General features: G+C 38.1%; 1 protein-coding gene across 3 annotated transcripts in view; it reads right to left on the bottom strand.

Moving 5' to 3' along the window:
- The window catches only part of JADE3 (jade family PHD finger 3), a 159,527-nt gene that overhangs the window by 37,208 nt on the left and 107,995 nt on the right, over window positions 1-14,324 (bottom strand). For all 3 annotated transcript variants that reach the window (XM_029930225.1, XM_029930224.1, XM_029930226.1), the window contains one exon: window positions 12,211-12,368. In XM_029930225.1, coding sequence (XP_029786085.1) covers window positions 12,211-12,368 — 158 coding nt within the window. The remainder of the gene's footprint in view (window positions 1-12,210; window positions 12,369-14,324) is intronic.

The following is a 14,324-nucleotide window of genomic DNA, read 5'->3' as shown; positions in this document are numbered from 1 at the left end:
CCCTGGCAGTTTTAAAGAACAGAGTGGGCCCTCTAAAAAGGAGAGAAAAAGAAATATGTATATATATCATAAAATAATGAAAACTGTTTCTTTGGAGGGCCTGTGGAGCCAGTTTCTTAAGAGTCACTATATATGTAGAAGGATTAATAAACATAAATGTATATGTATAAATACATATAAGTATATATAGGCATAGTCTGCCTTGTAAATACACAGTAAATATTTCTTCCTAAGCACTCTTCACAAGGTTATGATTCCACATAATGTATGTTGAATAAAGTTAATAACTACATGCACTTGCACATTTTAATTTTTCTACCATATGGAGTTTATTTAAACCAAAGGTGACAAATATTTGAGGAAAAAAGCAGAACCCTAAAATATTAATTGAAGCTAAAAGTTTAGGAACTACTGACAGGCCTTCTTCCAACTGAAGTGAACCCAACTGAAAAGGACAAGACATGCATATGAATTCTCCCAAGACAATGAGATTAAATATGCTATGCTTATTTGGTGCATGGCCTATGAGGTAATTACAGAATATCTAAGTTTTTCAAGATTCAAATTGTTCTAAAAAAAAGAATATATCGCTAACTATTCATACCAATTGCCTCAATTTCTATGTGGAACAAGGTAGACTATAAAAGTTCTTGAATTAAACCAATAATTTAAAAAATTAATGTTTATTAAGCCTCTGGAAGAAACCTCAGACTATATATATAGTTTGGTACATAGACTATATATGGTATATAGAATTGGTACAACCACTTTGGCAAACTACTTGGCAGTGTGTGTGTGTGTGTATTATTTTATACATACATATATATTAAAGTTTATTTAATATATTATTAAAATACATATACATACATATATATTAAAGTTTATTTATTTTAAGTAATCTCTACACCCAATGTGGGGCTTAAATTCATGACCATGAGATCAAAAGTTGCAACATCCTTTGACTGAGCCAGCCAGGTGTCCTGAAGGCAAATATATTTTATTTGATATTTATTTAAAGAAATTGGATGTTCTTTTAGGTCAGGTCATGATCTCACAGTTCATGGGATCAAGCCCTGCATCAGACTCTGTGCTGATAGTGTACAGCCTGCTTGGGATTCTCTCTTTCCCTCTCTGCCCCTCACTTGCATTCTCTCTCTCTAAATGAACAAAAGAATGAATAAGTAAAATGGCTTAAAGCCATCAGCCATAAAGAGATGAAGAGATGAAAACACCTTCTGTTTATCACCAATATATAATTACTAATATAATATTAATATTTTAATATATATTAACTCTTATAAATCACTTAGAAAAAGACAGACAAGTAGACAAGAAACTTGAATAGACACTTCACAAATAAGGCTATCCATATGGCAAGAAAACTTTTTAAAGGTTTTCAATCTCATTAATTATCAGAGAAATGCAGATCAAAAGTCACAATTACTATTACCTACCAGAATGGCTAAACTGGGAAAGACTGCCCCAAAACTGACATTACTTAAGTGTTTGTAAGGAAGTGGAGCAAACAGACCTCTCCTACACTACTGGTGGGAGTAGGAATTTGTACTACCACTTTGGCAAACTACTTGACAGCAGATATCCTAGCTGAACATCATATCCTAGGACCTAGTAAACCCACTTTGAGGAATATACTTAACAAAAAAGGAGACATATGTACACTGAAGATATAAAGATGTCATTATTAGCTGAAAACTGGAAGTGATCCAAATACCTATCAAGATCAGAATGGATAGAGGCACCTGGGTGGCTCAGTTGGTTAAGCATCCAACTTTGGCTCAGGTCATGATCTCATAGTTCGTGGGTTCAAGCCCGTGTTGGGCTCTGTGCTGACAGCTAGCTCAGAGCCTGGAGCCTGCTTCGGGTTCTGTGTCTCCCTCTCTCTGACCCTCCCTTGCTCACACTGTCTCTCTCTCAAAAAAAAAAATTTAAAAAACTTAAAAAAAAATTCCATTAAAAAAAGATCAGAATGGATAAATAAAATGTGGAATACTCACAAAATGGACTATGACACAGAAAGTGAGGCTTAATAAACTAGTACATGCAACAGCATGGATAAATCTCACACCATCATGATGAACAAAACAATCTAGCCTCAGTATGAAGTTCAAAAAACTAGCAAAACTGTCACCTATGGAGAGAGAAGTCAGTGACTGGGCAGGAGGGCTTCTGAGATGTTGGTCATGTTCTGTTTCTTGATCTGAGTGGCAAACAAGTGTATTTAATTCATGAAAATTCACTGAGTTATACAGTTATGCTCTGGTCGCTTCTCTGTGTGTATATTATACTTCAGTGCAAAATGTATAATGATAATGATGACAAGTGACGTTATATCACTCATCTTTTCATATGTAACTTGAACTAAAGGTCTGACTCTAAGGACCAGCTCTATGACGGTAAACATATTATAGACTGAAACGGTAATACTATAGGCAAGGAAATGCATTGGCAAAGGTGAAGTTAATTCAAATCTCACAAGGAGAGATCTGTGTAGAGGGGAAGGTCTATGAGAATTAGTGAAAAATATTCCTTTGGGATTTTTAAAATGCAGCTCTAACATCTTCAAATACATATAACACTGCTATGACTGGGAGAAATTCCAGGATTATCCCTGGGTCATTTTCTCCTCTGGGCAATAGATCCTAGGTATAGTGACATTCTCTGAATGGTTACCAGTACAACTGATCAAATCAGCAAAAGCTGAGAAGCCCAGAGGTATGAGCAATTTTGACAGGATGATGTTAAGTAAGTGCAATTTTTGATTTGGATGCTTTGAATGTTCTAATAACTTTCTGGGTGACTGACTGACCTTTGGTAAAAGGACTCACAATTACACCTGCTTAGCTCCATGGAAAAGAAGGCCTATCCAGCAGCTCCTTGGGGCAGGCCAGCTACCTCTGGCTCATGGGAACACTGCTGTTTGACACTGAGGCAACAAAAGGAAGCTGAAACCACTCTAACCTAACCTATGGCCCCTTCCTGTATCTTATGCATAGTGAGTCCTAAGTGTGTCTTAGGGTGATCTAAATATTTGGCAGATAGACACTATGCTTCATTTCCTAAAGAGTGGATTAGGATCATTTGCAAACAGTATAGAAGTTGCACGAATACTGCATCATTATGGATTTTTAAAGGCTTGAAAGAAATGTCTTAAAAGCTTCCTAAATAGGAACCCTTTTATAAAAATATCTCAAGGAGTAGTTTCCCAAATTTCCCCTGGTTAATCTGGACACTCAGGGCTGACCGCCTCTCTATAAAACTCCATGTCTCATCTACAAAACAAAAGACAATTATAACCTCTGTGACAGCTGGTATTTTCAAAATCTCACATGCTCTTTTAAAATGTGACTTTGCTACTCCCCCATCAAGTGGTGAAGTCTATTTCCTCTCCTATTTAATCAGGGAGGGTTTGTGACTATTTCCACCAACAGAATCCGGCAGAAGTGAGGCTATAAGAAGTGCAAGGCTGGGTCATAAAAGGGAATAAAGCTTTCACCTTGTTGGCTGGAGCACATGCAGCTGCCTGAAGCCTATAAGAAGTCTGTCTGTGCTGAGGCTTTTGTGCTGTGAGGAAACCAAAACCCATGGAGAAGCCACGTATGGTCTATGTCATCCCAGCCAAGGCGACAGACATGTTAGTGAATAAGCCTTCAGATGATTCTAGCCCCCAGCTGCTGAGACACCCCCAAATTTCAAGTCTTGTTGGATGAGGCTGCAGATATCACAGAGCAGAGACAAGCCATCACCACTCTGCCCATCAGAATTCCTGACCCCCAGAATCCATGAGTATAATAACATAGCTGCTTGAATCTGCTAAGTCTGGGGGCAATAGTAAACGGGAAGACCACTGGAGGAATGCTTTAAACTTTAAGATGTCTATATGAAAGTGCTCGCTACATTGTGCTTCTGAGTCTCATAACTGGAAGCAAGAATGGTAGATTGCTGCCGCATGAAATGAAACAGGAAAGGAAGTGTGGGGAGAGGGGGGCAAGGAGAACAGAGGAGGTGAGAGAGGCATGATGATGAAATGGAGCAGGGGAGCGGGAGGTGGGCTTCGGCTCTCATTTATCATCAGGGCCATTCTTCCTTTGACTTACTATACAGAACCTGAGAATTTTTTGAAAGCAGAGCCAAGAAGATCTCCTTTAATATTGAATATGGGGGATGAGGCAAAGAAGAATCAAAGATGATTCCAAGAATTTTGGCCTGAAAGACTTAAAAGACACTATAGCACAAAGAATGGATTTGCTGTCAGTTAAACATGGGAAACTACAGTTTTGGAAGAAGATCAATAGTTGAGTTTGGGACATTTGAAGTCTCAGATGCCTACTGGACATCCAAATGGACATGCTGAATTGGTGGTCATATATTTGAGCCTGGAATTTAGTGAACAAAGTGCTGCTCTCCATAGTTCAGTCAGTTCAATGTTTACATTCCAAGAAGAAATAGGGGCCTGTCTGAATAGCTAATTATTTCCTCTTTCAGTATCATTAGTGATCAGTGATCAATGGTTAAGTGAAAAAAGCAAGTAACAGAACATTCCCATTTATTTATATGTACATAGATAAGTGTATTAGCATATATATGATGCAGCTAATGTTTTGTATTCTGATTCATTTTTGTTTTCACAATAAGTTAATAAGTCATCTATAATGTTAAAAGCATATACACACACAGTAAATACATCAACCACTTGCCTGTCATATAAATTATAATGCATACTTCCTTTCAACCAAACATGAAGCACAGTTTTCCTTCCATTGTAACCTTGTGGCAACAGAAACTAATTTAACTACACAAATGAAAACCTAACACACAAAAAATCTGAAGCTTGTTTATTATTGACTAGCATAAAAAATATCCATTGTCTATCTAAAAACATGTAATGAAGTTAACACCATGTTTCCTTGTTGAACTTGCTTTCAAAAAGTTCCTTGAGGTAATCAACAGACTAAACAGCTGTAACAGTGCAAGCTGGCTCTGGGATTGTCTGCACCTCTCCCCTCAACTGCCACGCACACTACACTATAGAGACAACTGCAGAAAGGACAGTGCAACAGAGGGAAAAATCTGGTTTGAAAACCAGAAGATTCTGAAAGAATATTTTTCACTTACTCTGCTGTATCACTTTCCCCCTCTTTTCAGTTACAATAGCCCCAAGGATCAGGTCAATTAACTTTTATACATCCAAAACTACTTCTTAAGCCTATTAGGAAATAAAATTCTGAAGCATTTTGACAATCTTGTGGATTAGGTAATAAATAAAAAGCAAGTGTTTAGCTTATTAGTATCTAAGTTTCTCTAGCCAACTGATTAGTCTGTCTGTAGGCAATTAGGCAAGTAACTGAAATACAAACATTAAAAATATTACTATTGTGACAGATTGAAGATGGTCACAAATCATCTGATATTCCTTCTGTTGAGAGGTAGGGGTCTATTTCTCTCTCCTTCAGTTCGGGAGCTCTCTTTGACCTGCTCTAATAACATATGGTGGAAGTGGGGTGCCTGGCTGGTTCAGTCAGTAGAGAGCGAGGTTCTTAACCTCAGGGTCGTGAGTTCAAGCTGATGTTGGGCATGGAACCTATACAAAATAAAAATAAGAAAAAAATTTTAAAATATGGTGGAAATAATACTATGCCAGTTTCTGAGCCCAGGTCTTGAGACTAGCAGCTTCCACTTGTTACCTCCTGGAATACTCACTCTTGGAGCCCAGAGGTGCTGTGTAAGAAGTCAAGTTACGCTGTTGAGAGATCATGTGGAAAGGACTATATTGGGAATCTGAGGAGTGCAGGTCACAGCATCAACTACAGGATTGCACTGGTGAATAGTGCAGGTAAGGTCCCTGTGCTCACGCAGGTTTGAGTTTGTAATGCCACTATCGAAGAGAAGCAGAGAAATGCTAGGTGCTCACCACACTGTTTCGTTTTCCATCTAGGCACACAACAAGACTGCATTCCCCAGCCTTCTTTGCAATTAGGTGCGCCAAGTGAGTGAGTTCTGGCTAATGGAACATAGGTGGATAAACCATTTCGAATCCTATCACCCCCAAAATCTACCTGTATACCACTCCACATGACCTTTTCTTTTCCTGAAGACTGGATTTAGAAGTTTTAAAAAAATCTTTTTTGTTTTTATTTTTGATATGGTAGAGGAGGGGCAGAGAGAGACGGAGACACAGAATCTAATACAGGCTCCAGGTTCCGAGCTGTCACGACAGAACCCGATGTAGGGCTCGAACCCACAAACTGTGAGATCGTGACCTGAGCCAAAAGTCAGGCACTTAACCAACTTAGCCACCCAGGGGCCCCTGAATTTAGAATTCTGTGGGGAGAGACGGGAGTAGATATGGACTTAGCCAAAAGAGGAGCCACTCCTAAAAAAGCCTGAGTCCCTGAAAGACTACATTGGGCAGAGGTGATTCACATCCCAACCCACACTGGATGGAGATAAGTGCAAGAAATAAAACCTTCACTGTGTTAAGATGCTGAGACTTTGGGGGACGTCTATTATAGTAAGTGGCCTATCTTGACTAAGACAAAGAAGAATTTGTAAAGAGTTATTTCCCAATATTTTCACGTGTGTTTTAACTTAAATAACTATAGTAGCCCCCCTTCATCTGTGGTTTCCCTTTCCACAGTTTCAGTTACCCACAGTCAACCATGGTCTAGAGGCATATGATCCTCCTTCTGGTATCATCAGAAGGTCAATAGTAGCCTAATGCCATGTCACAATGCCCATGTCATTCACCTCATTTCATCTCATCAAGTAGGCGTTTCATCATCTCACATCATCACAAGAAGGGTGAGTACAGTACAGTAAGATATTTTGAGAGAGAGAGCACATTCACATAATTTGTATTATAGTATATTGTTTTAATTGTTAATGTTTATTAGTAGTTATTATTAATAGTTTACTGTACCTAGTTTAGAAATTAAACTTCATTGGGGCTCCTGGGTAGCTCAGTCAGTTAAGCATCTGACTCCAGCTCAGGTCATGATCTCATGGTTTGTGGGTTCAAGCCCTGCACAAGGCTCTGTGCTGACAGTTCAGAGCCTGGAGCCTGCTTCAGATTCTGAAGCCCTCTCTCTCTCTCTCTCTCTCTCTCTCTCTCTGCCTTTCCCCGCTCCTATGTTCTCTCTCTCTCTCAAAAATAAATAAATGTTAAAAAATAAAAAAAAGAAATTAAACTTTATTGTAGGTGTGTATGTATAGGAAAAAACATAGTATTCATACGGTTTGGCACTATCCAGTTTTAGGCAACCAGTAGGGGTCTTGGAATGTATCCCTGGTGAAATGGGGGGGGGGGACTACTGTATTGTATTACATTAGATTCATTCTTATATTTCTTAAACAGATTTATGTTTTAGACTATTTTCTCTAGAGAAGTGGGACTTCTACCAGTAGAAAATAAAGTAACCAATTAGGTTTTAATTTTACTAAAACTAACATGATTTCACTAATACTATTTTTTATTTTGTTTAATGCAAAAATAATGTATTAGAAGATTTTTGTGCTTACATTCTGATATTGTTTCTATCCTACTGTGAACTGCTAAAGAGTCTATTGAAAACCTTTCACATAGAATTAAGGAATGTCACCATGCTCTTGATGTGCACTGATTTATGATTTTTAAAATCTGGAAGGTGGGACGAATTTTTACAATTAAACAATTAATAACATTTCTTCTTTATATCAAAGTAGTACATGATCACTGAAGATACTAGTTTTTAATCTAAAAGCAATCATCATAAGGTCTTATTAGAAAGCATTTAGATTTGGCAGTGATGTTAGAAGGAAATACTTTTATTTGTAGCTTTTGAGAGTAAAGCTACTATCTTCTTTTTTTAAAGTAGGCTCCATGCCCAATGTGGAATGCAATGCAGGGTTCAAACTCACCACCCTGCAATCAAGACCCTGCGATCAAGAGTTGGACCCTTAATCAACTAGGTCACCCAGGTGCCCCATAAAGCTACCATCTTTTAATTAAAAAACTGTGTAAATATTCTCTCGCCTGTGTAAATAACTCAACTGTTACCAGGTACCTCCTTAACTTGTAGGAGTTTTGCAGTCTATGAAAACTACAATACTGAAGTCATATAAAAAGAAACACACAAAAAGTTGTAAAATTAACCAATAAAAAGGGAACACAAATACTGTTCTGTCTTACAGTGTGGGGAAAAAAGTAACATAGTTGGACAGAGTGAAGTATAAATAGAGAAATCAGCATCTAAATGCAATGTAGGAAAAAATTCCCCACCCCTCCAAAGTAGGAAATAATTTTTTTTAAAAGTCACCTTGGTAGATTTGTGAACAAAGGGATTTCAAAACAGGACCGGAATTACTTGGCGATTCAAGAACTGTGTTTTCTCCCATATCGGCATGGTGCCAAGGTGGGTGAGGCTGGGGTCTAGCGCCTGTCACGTTTAAAAAGGTGGCTGCTCAACCAACAAGCAGGGACACAAGGATGTCCATATGCAACAGAATGAAGCTGGGCCCTAACACTCCACATCATATACAAAAGGTAACTCAAATGGATCGAAGACTCAAGTGTAGAAGAAACTGTAAGATTCTTGGGAGAAAATAGGTGCAGAACTTCAAAATCTTGGTTTAGGCAATGATTCCTTAGGGCTCCAAAAGGGCAAGCAACCAAAGCAAAAAACAAACTAAACTTCATCAAAAGTAAAGACTGTTGTGCTTTTTGAAGCATCAAACAAGTGAAAAGACAACTCAGAGAATGAGAGAAAATACTTGTAAATCGTCTACCTGGTAAGAGACATGTTTTCAGAATATGCAAGGAACTTTTAGAACTCAATAAAAAAAAAACCAAATAGCCCGATTTTTAAAATGGAGAAAAGATCTGAATAGTTTCTCCAAAAAAAAAAAATATACGAGGTATGCATGGATGTAGTATATAAAAATGGGACATTCCAAAACTGCTGTTCAGGGGACTCTGTCGCCTTATTCACCAATGAGTCAGATTTTTAGCAGCTGAGGGCATCTATTCCAAAGTGAATGTGATGGAACATAAAGAAGTAAAGACGAGATGATTCACTTTGGCTGTTTGAACAGTAGTGTTTCATAGGAAGAGGGGAAAAAAATCACACACAGCCTTCTTTTTCTAATAAAGTAGAAAAGCTCTCTTTCAAAAAAATACACACATGGCTAATAAGCACATGAAGAAAAGATGCTCAACATCATTAGCCATTAGACAAATGCCACTTAAAACTATGGTGAGATCTGCTTCATATCCACGAGGATGGCTATAATCAAAAAGACAGGCAATAACAAGTGTTGGTGAAGACATGGAGGAAATGGAACCCTTATACACTGCTGGTAGGAAAGTAAAATGATGCTCTGGAAAACAGTTTGACAGTTCCTCAAAATGTTAAAGACATAGTTACCACAGGACTCACTAATTGTACTCCTAGGTACATACCCAAGAGAAATGAAACAGTCCACTCAAAAACTTGTACAGGATGTTCACAGCAGCATTATTTATAAGAGCTAAAACATGGAAACAATCCAAACATTCGTCAACTCATGAACAAATGAACAAATGTGGTGTATCCATATAATGGAGTATTATTTGGCCGTAAGAAGTTAACGTAAAATACTGATACATACTCCAACATGATAAACCTTGAAAATATAATGCTGCATTAAATAAGTCAGACTCAGAAGCTACACAGTGTACGATTCCATTTATATGAAATGTCCAGAAAAGGCAAATTCATAGAGACAGAATGTAGATGAGCGGCTGTTATAGACTGAATTATGTTCTCCCAAAATTTTAATGTTGAAGCTCTAACTTCCATTGTGACTATATTTGAAGATGGGGCCTATCGGGAGATAACAAAGGTTAAATGAGGTCATAAAGTGGGGACCTAATCTGGTAGGGTTGGTGGGTTCTTCTAAGAAGAAAAGAGATGCCAGATCTTGACATCTGATTCTCCCCCACCTTCCGTGCACACAGAGGAGAGGAAAGACCATGTGAGAATACAGTGAGAATCTTAAAAAAAAAAAAAAAACGCAGGCTACACATTTATAAAAATACATGATGGTCATGTAACAAACTTAAAACTAGACTTGACTGAAGAACTTAGTGAAATCCCTCTACCTTGAACTTTCCCATTTAAAATTTTTTTAAAGTTTATTTATTTATTTTGAGAAGAGAGAAAGTGACCATGAGCAGGAGAGGGGTAGGGGCAGAGAAAGAGGGAGACAGAATTCCAAGCAGACTCCTTGCTGACACAGCACAGAGCCCAACGCGGGGCTAATTCTCACGAACCATTACATCAAGACTGGAGCTGAAAGAGTCAGACTTAACTGACTGGGCCACTCAGGTGCCTGCCCGCCCCCCAATTTCCTAGTTTGATTTGAAGTTTACTTGTTAGTTGTGGGTTTCCTTATAATAAACTCTTCCAATCAAGTGCTTCAGAAAGCGAAAAAATCTTTTTACTTTTAGTATAGGAAATACAAGTGGCTAAAATAGAAGATTTATTATTAGCTCTTCCTACTTATTGATATTCCCTAATCTTCTTTGTTTGTATGCCCTTCCCTTCCTAGCCTCAACTTTGTTTTTCTTATTTGCAATATCTTTTGGTTCTTCACTAATTTTCTTTCCTAACATCCACTCATTTGCCTCTTCTCTTCCTTTGTCCTAGTCCCCTTACATCAATAAGCAATAAGTGTGCATTGAAAACCTCCTATTTGACAGTAGAAGTTCTGCTTTTATGTAGCTTATAGTTACATCTTGTCATCTTTATTTCTTTTCTAATCGCACACCACTGTGCCTTCCTGTGCCCACTACCACATGTTCTTACCCATTTTTACACTCCTCTAATAGTGATGATTGTTCATATATATGTCTATAGGCTCCCCAATGTTACTGCCATGGTATATAAAAATAATGACAAGAAGGACATGAAAATGTCTAACTCGTGTGTTCATTCATGATGTTGTTCTGATGTCTAGGAGACAGGAGATTGTGCTGATGACGACAGAGCTAGTGAGGCTCAGGAAATGTTCTGGGAAAGACTGTGGAGCTTTCTCTCTCCGTGGGTGGAGGAGCCTGAGCTCGGGTTTCTAGAAGTGATCTGACAAGCGTTTCCAGGGTACGATGAGGGCCTAAGAACCTGAGGCAAGGGGCACAGAATTCAAGGATGTAATCTTGCCCTTTAAGAACCTAACATGTGCCAGAAAAAGACAGATGCATAATAAGATATTTCTCACAGTAAGCAGCAGGTCTCACCAGTCCCCTTAGCTGGTGCTATTTCTTCCATTCCTTCCTTCCTTCCCTCACTCAAACGTATACCAAGCATTGTATTTCATGCCAGTCTTTGTACAAAGCACTGGAAAACACAAAGACCAATATGAAAAAATGGCTTCCAAACCGGTCATCATTCTTTTTTAAATTTTTTTAATGTTTATTTGTGTGTGTGTGAGAGAGAGAGATCTCTAGAGAGAGACTGGCGTGAGAGAGGAGGAGCAGAGACAGAGGGAGACACAGAATCTGAAGCAGGCTCCAGGCTCTGAGATGTTAGCACAGAGCCCGATGCAGGGCTAGAACCCACGAACCACCAGATCATGACGTGAGCCAAAGTGGAACACTTAACTGACTGGGCCACCCAGGTACCCCAGTCATTACTCTTGAGGAGCTGAACTTACCATTTCCTCTGGCAGAAAAGTCCTCTTCTACTTAAACTTCTCAAGTCTTTGTAAATGAAGTCAACCTGATATTTCAGTCATCCTCTTTCATTTGGGTTTATGTGTTTCACAAACTATATGTTTTGGCCCTCTATTTACAGATGCAATCACTACAAGGCCCCTATAATAATGAAGCAACTTCTCATGGTATTATATATTAATAGGATTCTTACAAGGTTATGTCATTAATGCTGTTTCTCTTCAAAGACTAGTAAATGCTACTAGACTTGGAAATCCTAGTCTCCAAAACCTTATCGCAAGTTCAGAATGGACTTCAAAATAGTTTAACCCTGCGAATGGGCACATACTATATTCCTAAATAAATGAGCTTGACTTTAACTACTGGCCTACCCAAACCTCAGACCATCTGCCACTGGTGGCAGTATGTGACTGTATTATAAATGTATAATTACCCATTCAAAGTCTCTCCCCAGCCAGTGCACAGATAACCATAAGAGCATTCATTCCTTAAGTCAAAGCAAATACCTGAGAGAAGGCTGTGGAACATTGTCTGGACTGGCTGGTACCTGGACTCCCTTTTCCCATTCTTCCTTCCATGTATCCGTAAAGAGGTAATAGCTGTCAGGACTAATGTGGTAAGAATCAGGAAGTTTCATGGCACTGATGAGGTCCTTCCGGAATACCTGAGAAGACATTGTACACATCTTGAGAAGACCATCGCTATGCAACTAAGACCATTTAATATTCCCCTTTTAAAAAGACTATCCTCACCCACTCTACACTTCAACAAGAGACTTCTTTAACTTCCTAAATGGCCAGATTGACTTGTATTTGGAAAGGGTCTGAAGTACCAACAGGGAAACCAGTTTGTCCTGGATTTAATAGTAAAGAAATCCTTCTTGGGGTGCCTAGGTGGCTCAGTTGGTCAAGCGTCCAACTCTTGATTTCAGCACAGGTTATGACCGCACCATTCATGAAATCAAACCCCATGTTGGGCTCTGCACTGACAGCATGGAGCCTTCTTGGATTCTCTATCTCTGCCCCACCTCTGTTCACTTTCTCTCTCGCTCTCAAAATAAACTAACTTAAAAAAAAAAGAACTCCTTCTTGAATTGTTTCCTAGGGCTCTCTGAATTTAAATCAACAATACAGGTTACTCTAAAACAGTTTGTATAAAACAAACAACCCATAACACTCTCAAATTAAGCAATAAGTATCCTTTGATAACTTATTTATTTAGTCATCACTTTATTTTTTAATTATTTACTCAGACACATGGAAAAGTTACAAAAATAGTACAGAGCTCCCATATACCCTTCATATATTTCTTCTGTTAATATCTAACATAACCAAAGTACAATGATCTAAACCAGAAAATTAACACTGCTATAATACTATTAATTAAGCTACAGACCTTTATAAAAAGGTTATTAATTTTCCCATTAATATCCTTCTATTCCAGAATTCAATCTAGGATCCCACATTGCAATTAGTTATCATGTCTCCTTAGTATTCTCCAATATGTGAGGCTTTTTCAGTCTTTCCTGGTCTTTCCAGACCTCGACACTTTTGAAGAGTGCTGGTCATGTATTTTAGAGAATATCTTCACAATTTGGGTTTGTCTGATGTCTTCTCATGATTAAAGCTATTCATTTTTGGCAAGAATACCACAGAAATGATGTTCTGCCCTTCTCATTCCATGTTATCAGGGATGTAGAATGCCAATGTCCTGTCAGTGGTGATGTTAAACTTGGCCGCTTGGTTAAGGAAGTATCTTGCTGGTTTTCTCCACAGTTAGGTTACTGTATTTCCCTTTGTAACTTATAAATATCCTAGAGGAGATATTTCAGGATTATAAAAACATCCCATTTCTCCTCAAACTGTCATGAGCTAATTTTAGCTTCCACTGGTGGATAACTTGCCTGCAACAATTATTACTCTGGTGTTCCAATGGTGATTTTCTACGGCCCTTAGTCCTTCTACATTTATTGACTGGAATTCCTCTGTAAGAAAGATCTGTCCCTTCTGCCCCCTTTTCAATTATTTAGTTAGATCATTATAGACTTGTGGTTAGCTCTTTACTCTTTGAGTTACAATCTAGTATTATTGTTACTTATTTTGTTCCTCAAATTGTTCTACCTTTGATCACTGGGAGCTCTTTGGGCTTGACTAGCATCTGTACTCTTTCAACGCGTCCCATCCTTTTTTGAGTATTTCCTTAATTCCTTATATTACAACATGCTCCAGGGATGTTTAGATCTTCTAACTGCTTGCTTATAAGAGCTTTTGATTTTATGTTAGCTTCGTTGAATTCTTTTATTGCTTGGGTTAGTCTTATCATTGATTTTCCTATGGTTTTCTAGATATATTATCATATCATATGCAAATAGAGTTTCATATCTTCTTTATCTAGTCTTCTGTCTCTACTTGGTTTCTCTGGTTTAACTGCACTGGAAAATACTGTACTAATATTTGGAATAGTATTGGGGGTACTGGATACATACATCTGCCTTCTTCCTGAAATTGGGGGAAATATCTCTACTGTTTTCCATGAACTAAGATACTAGGTTGAGGACTATGGTATATATATTGTATACATGTCAAACTATCTTACAATTTCTTTTTTCTTGAATGTTTTT

Source organism: Suricata suricatta, chromosome X, assembly GCF_006229205.1.
Source record: "Suricata suricatta isolate VVHF042 chromosome X, meerkat_22Aug2017_6uvM2_HiC, whole genome shotgun sequence".
In the NCBI taxonomy this organism is placed as follows: Eukaryota; Metazoa; Chordata; class Mammalia; order Carnivora; family Herpestidae; genus Suricata; species Suricata suricatta.
This window is presented reverse-complemented; position numbering and strand designations above follow the sequence as displayed.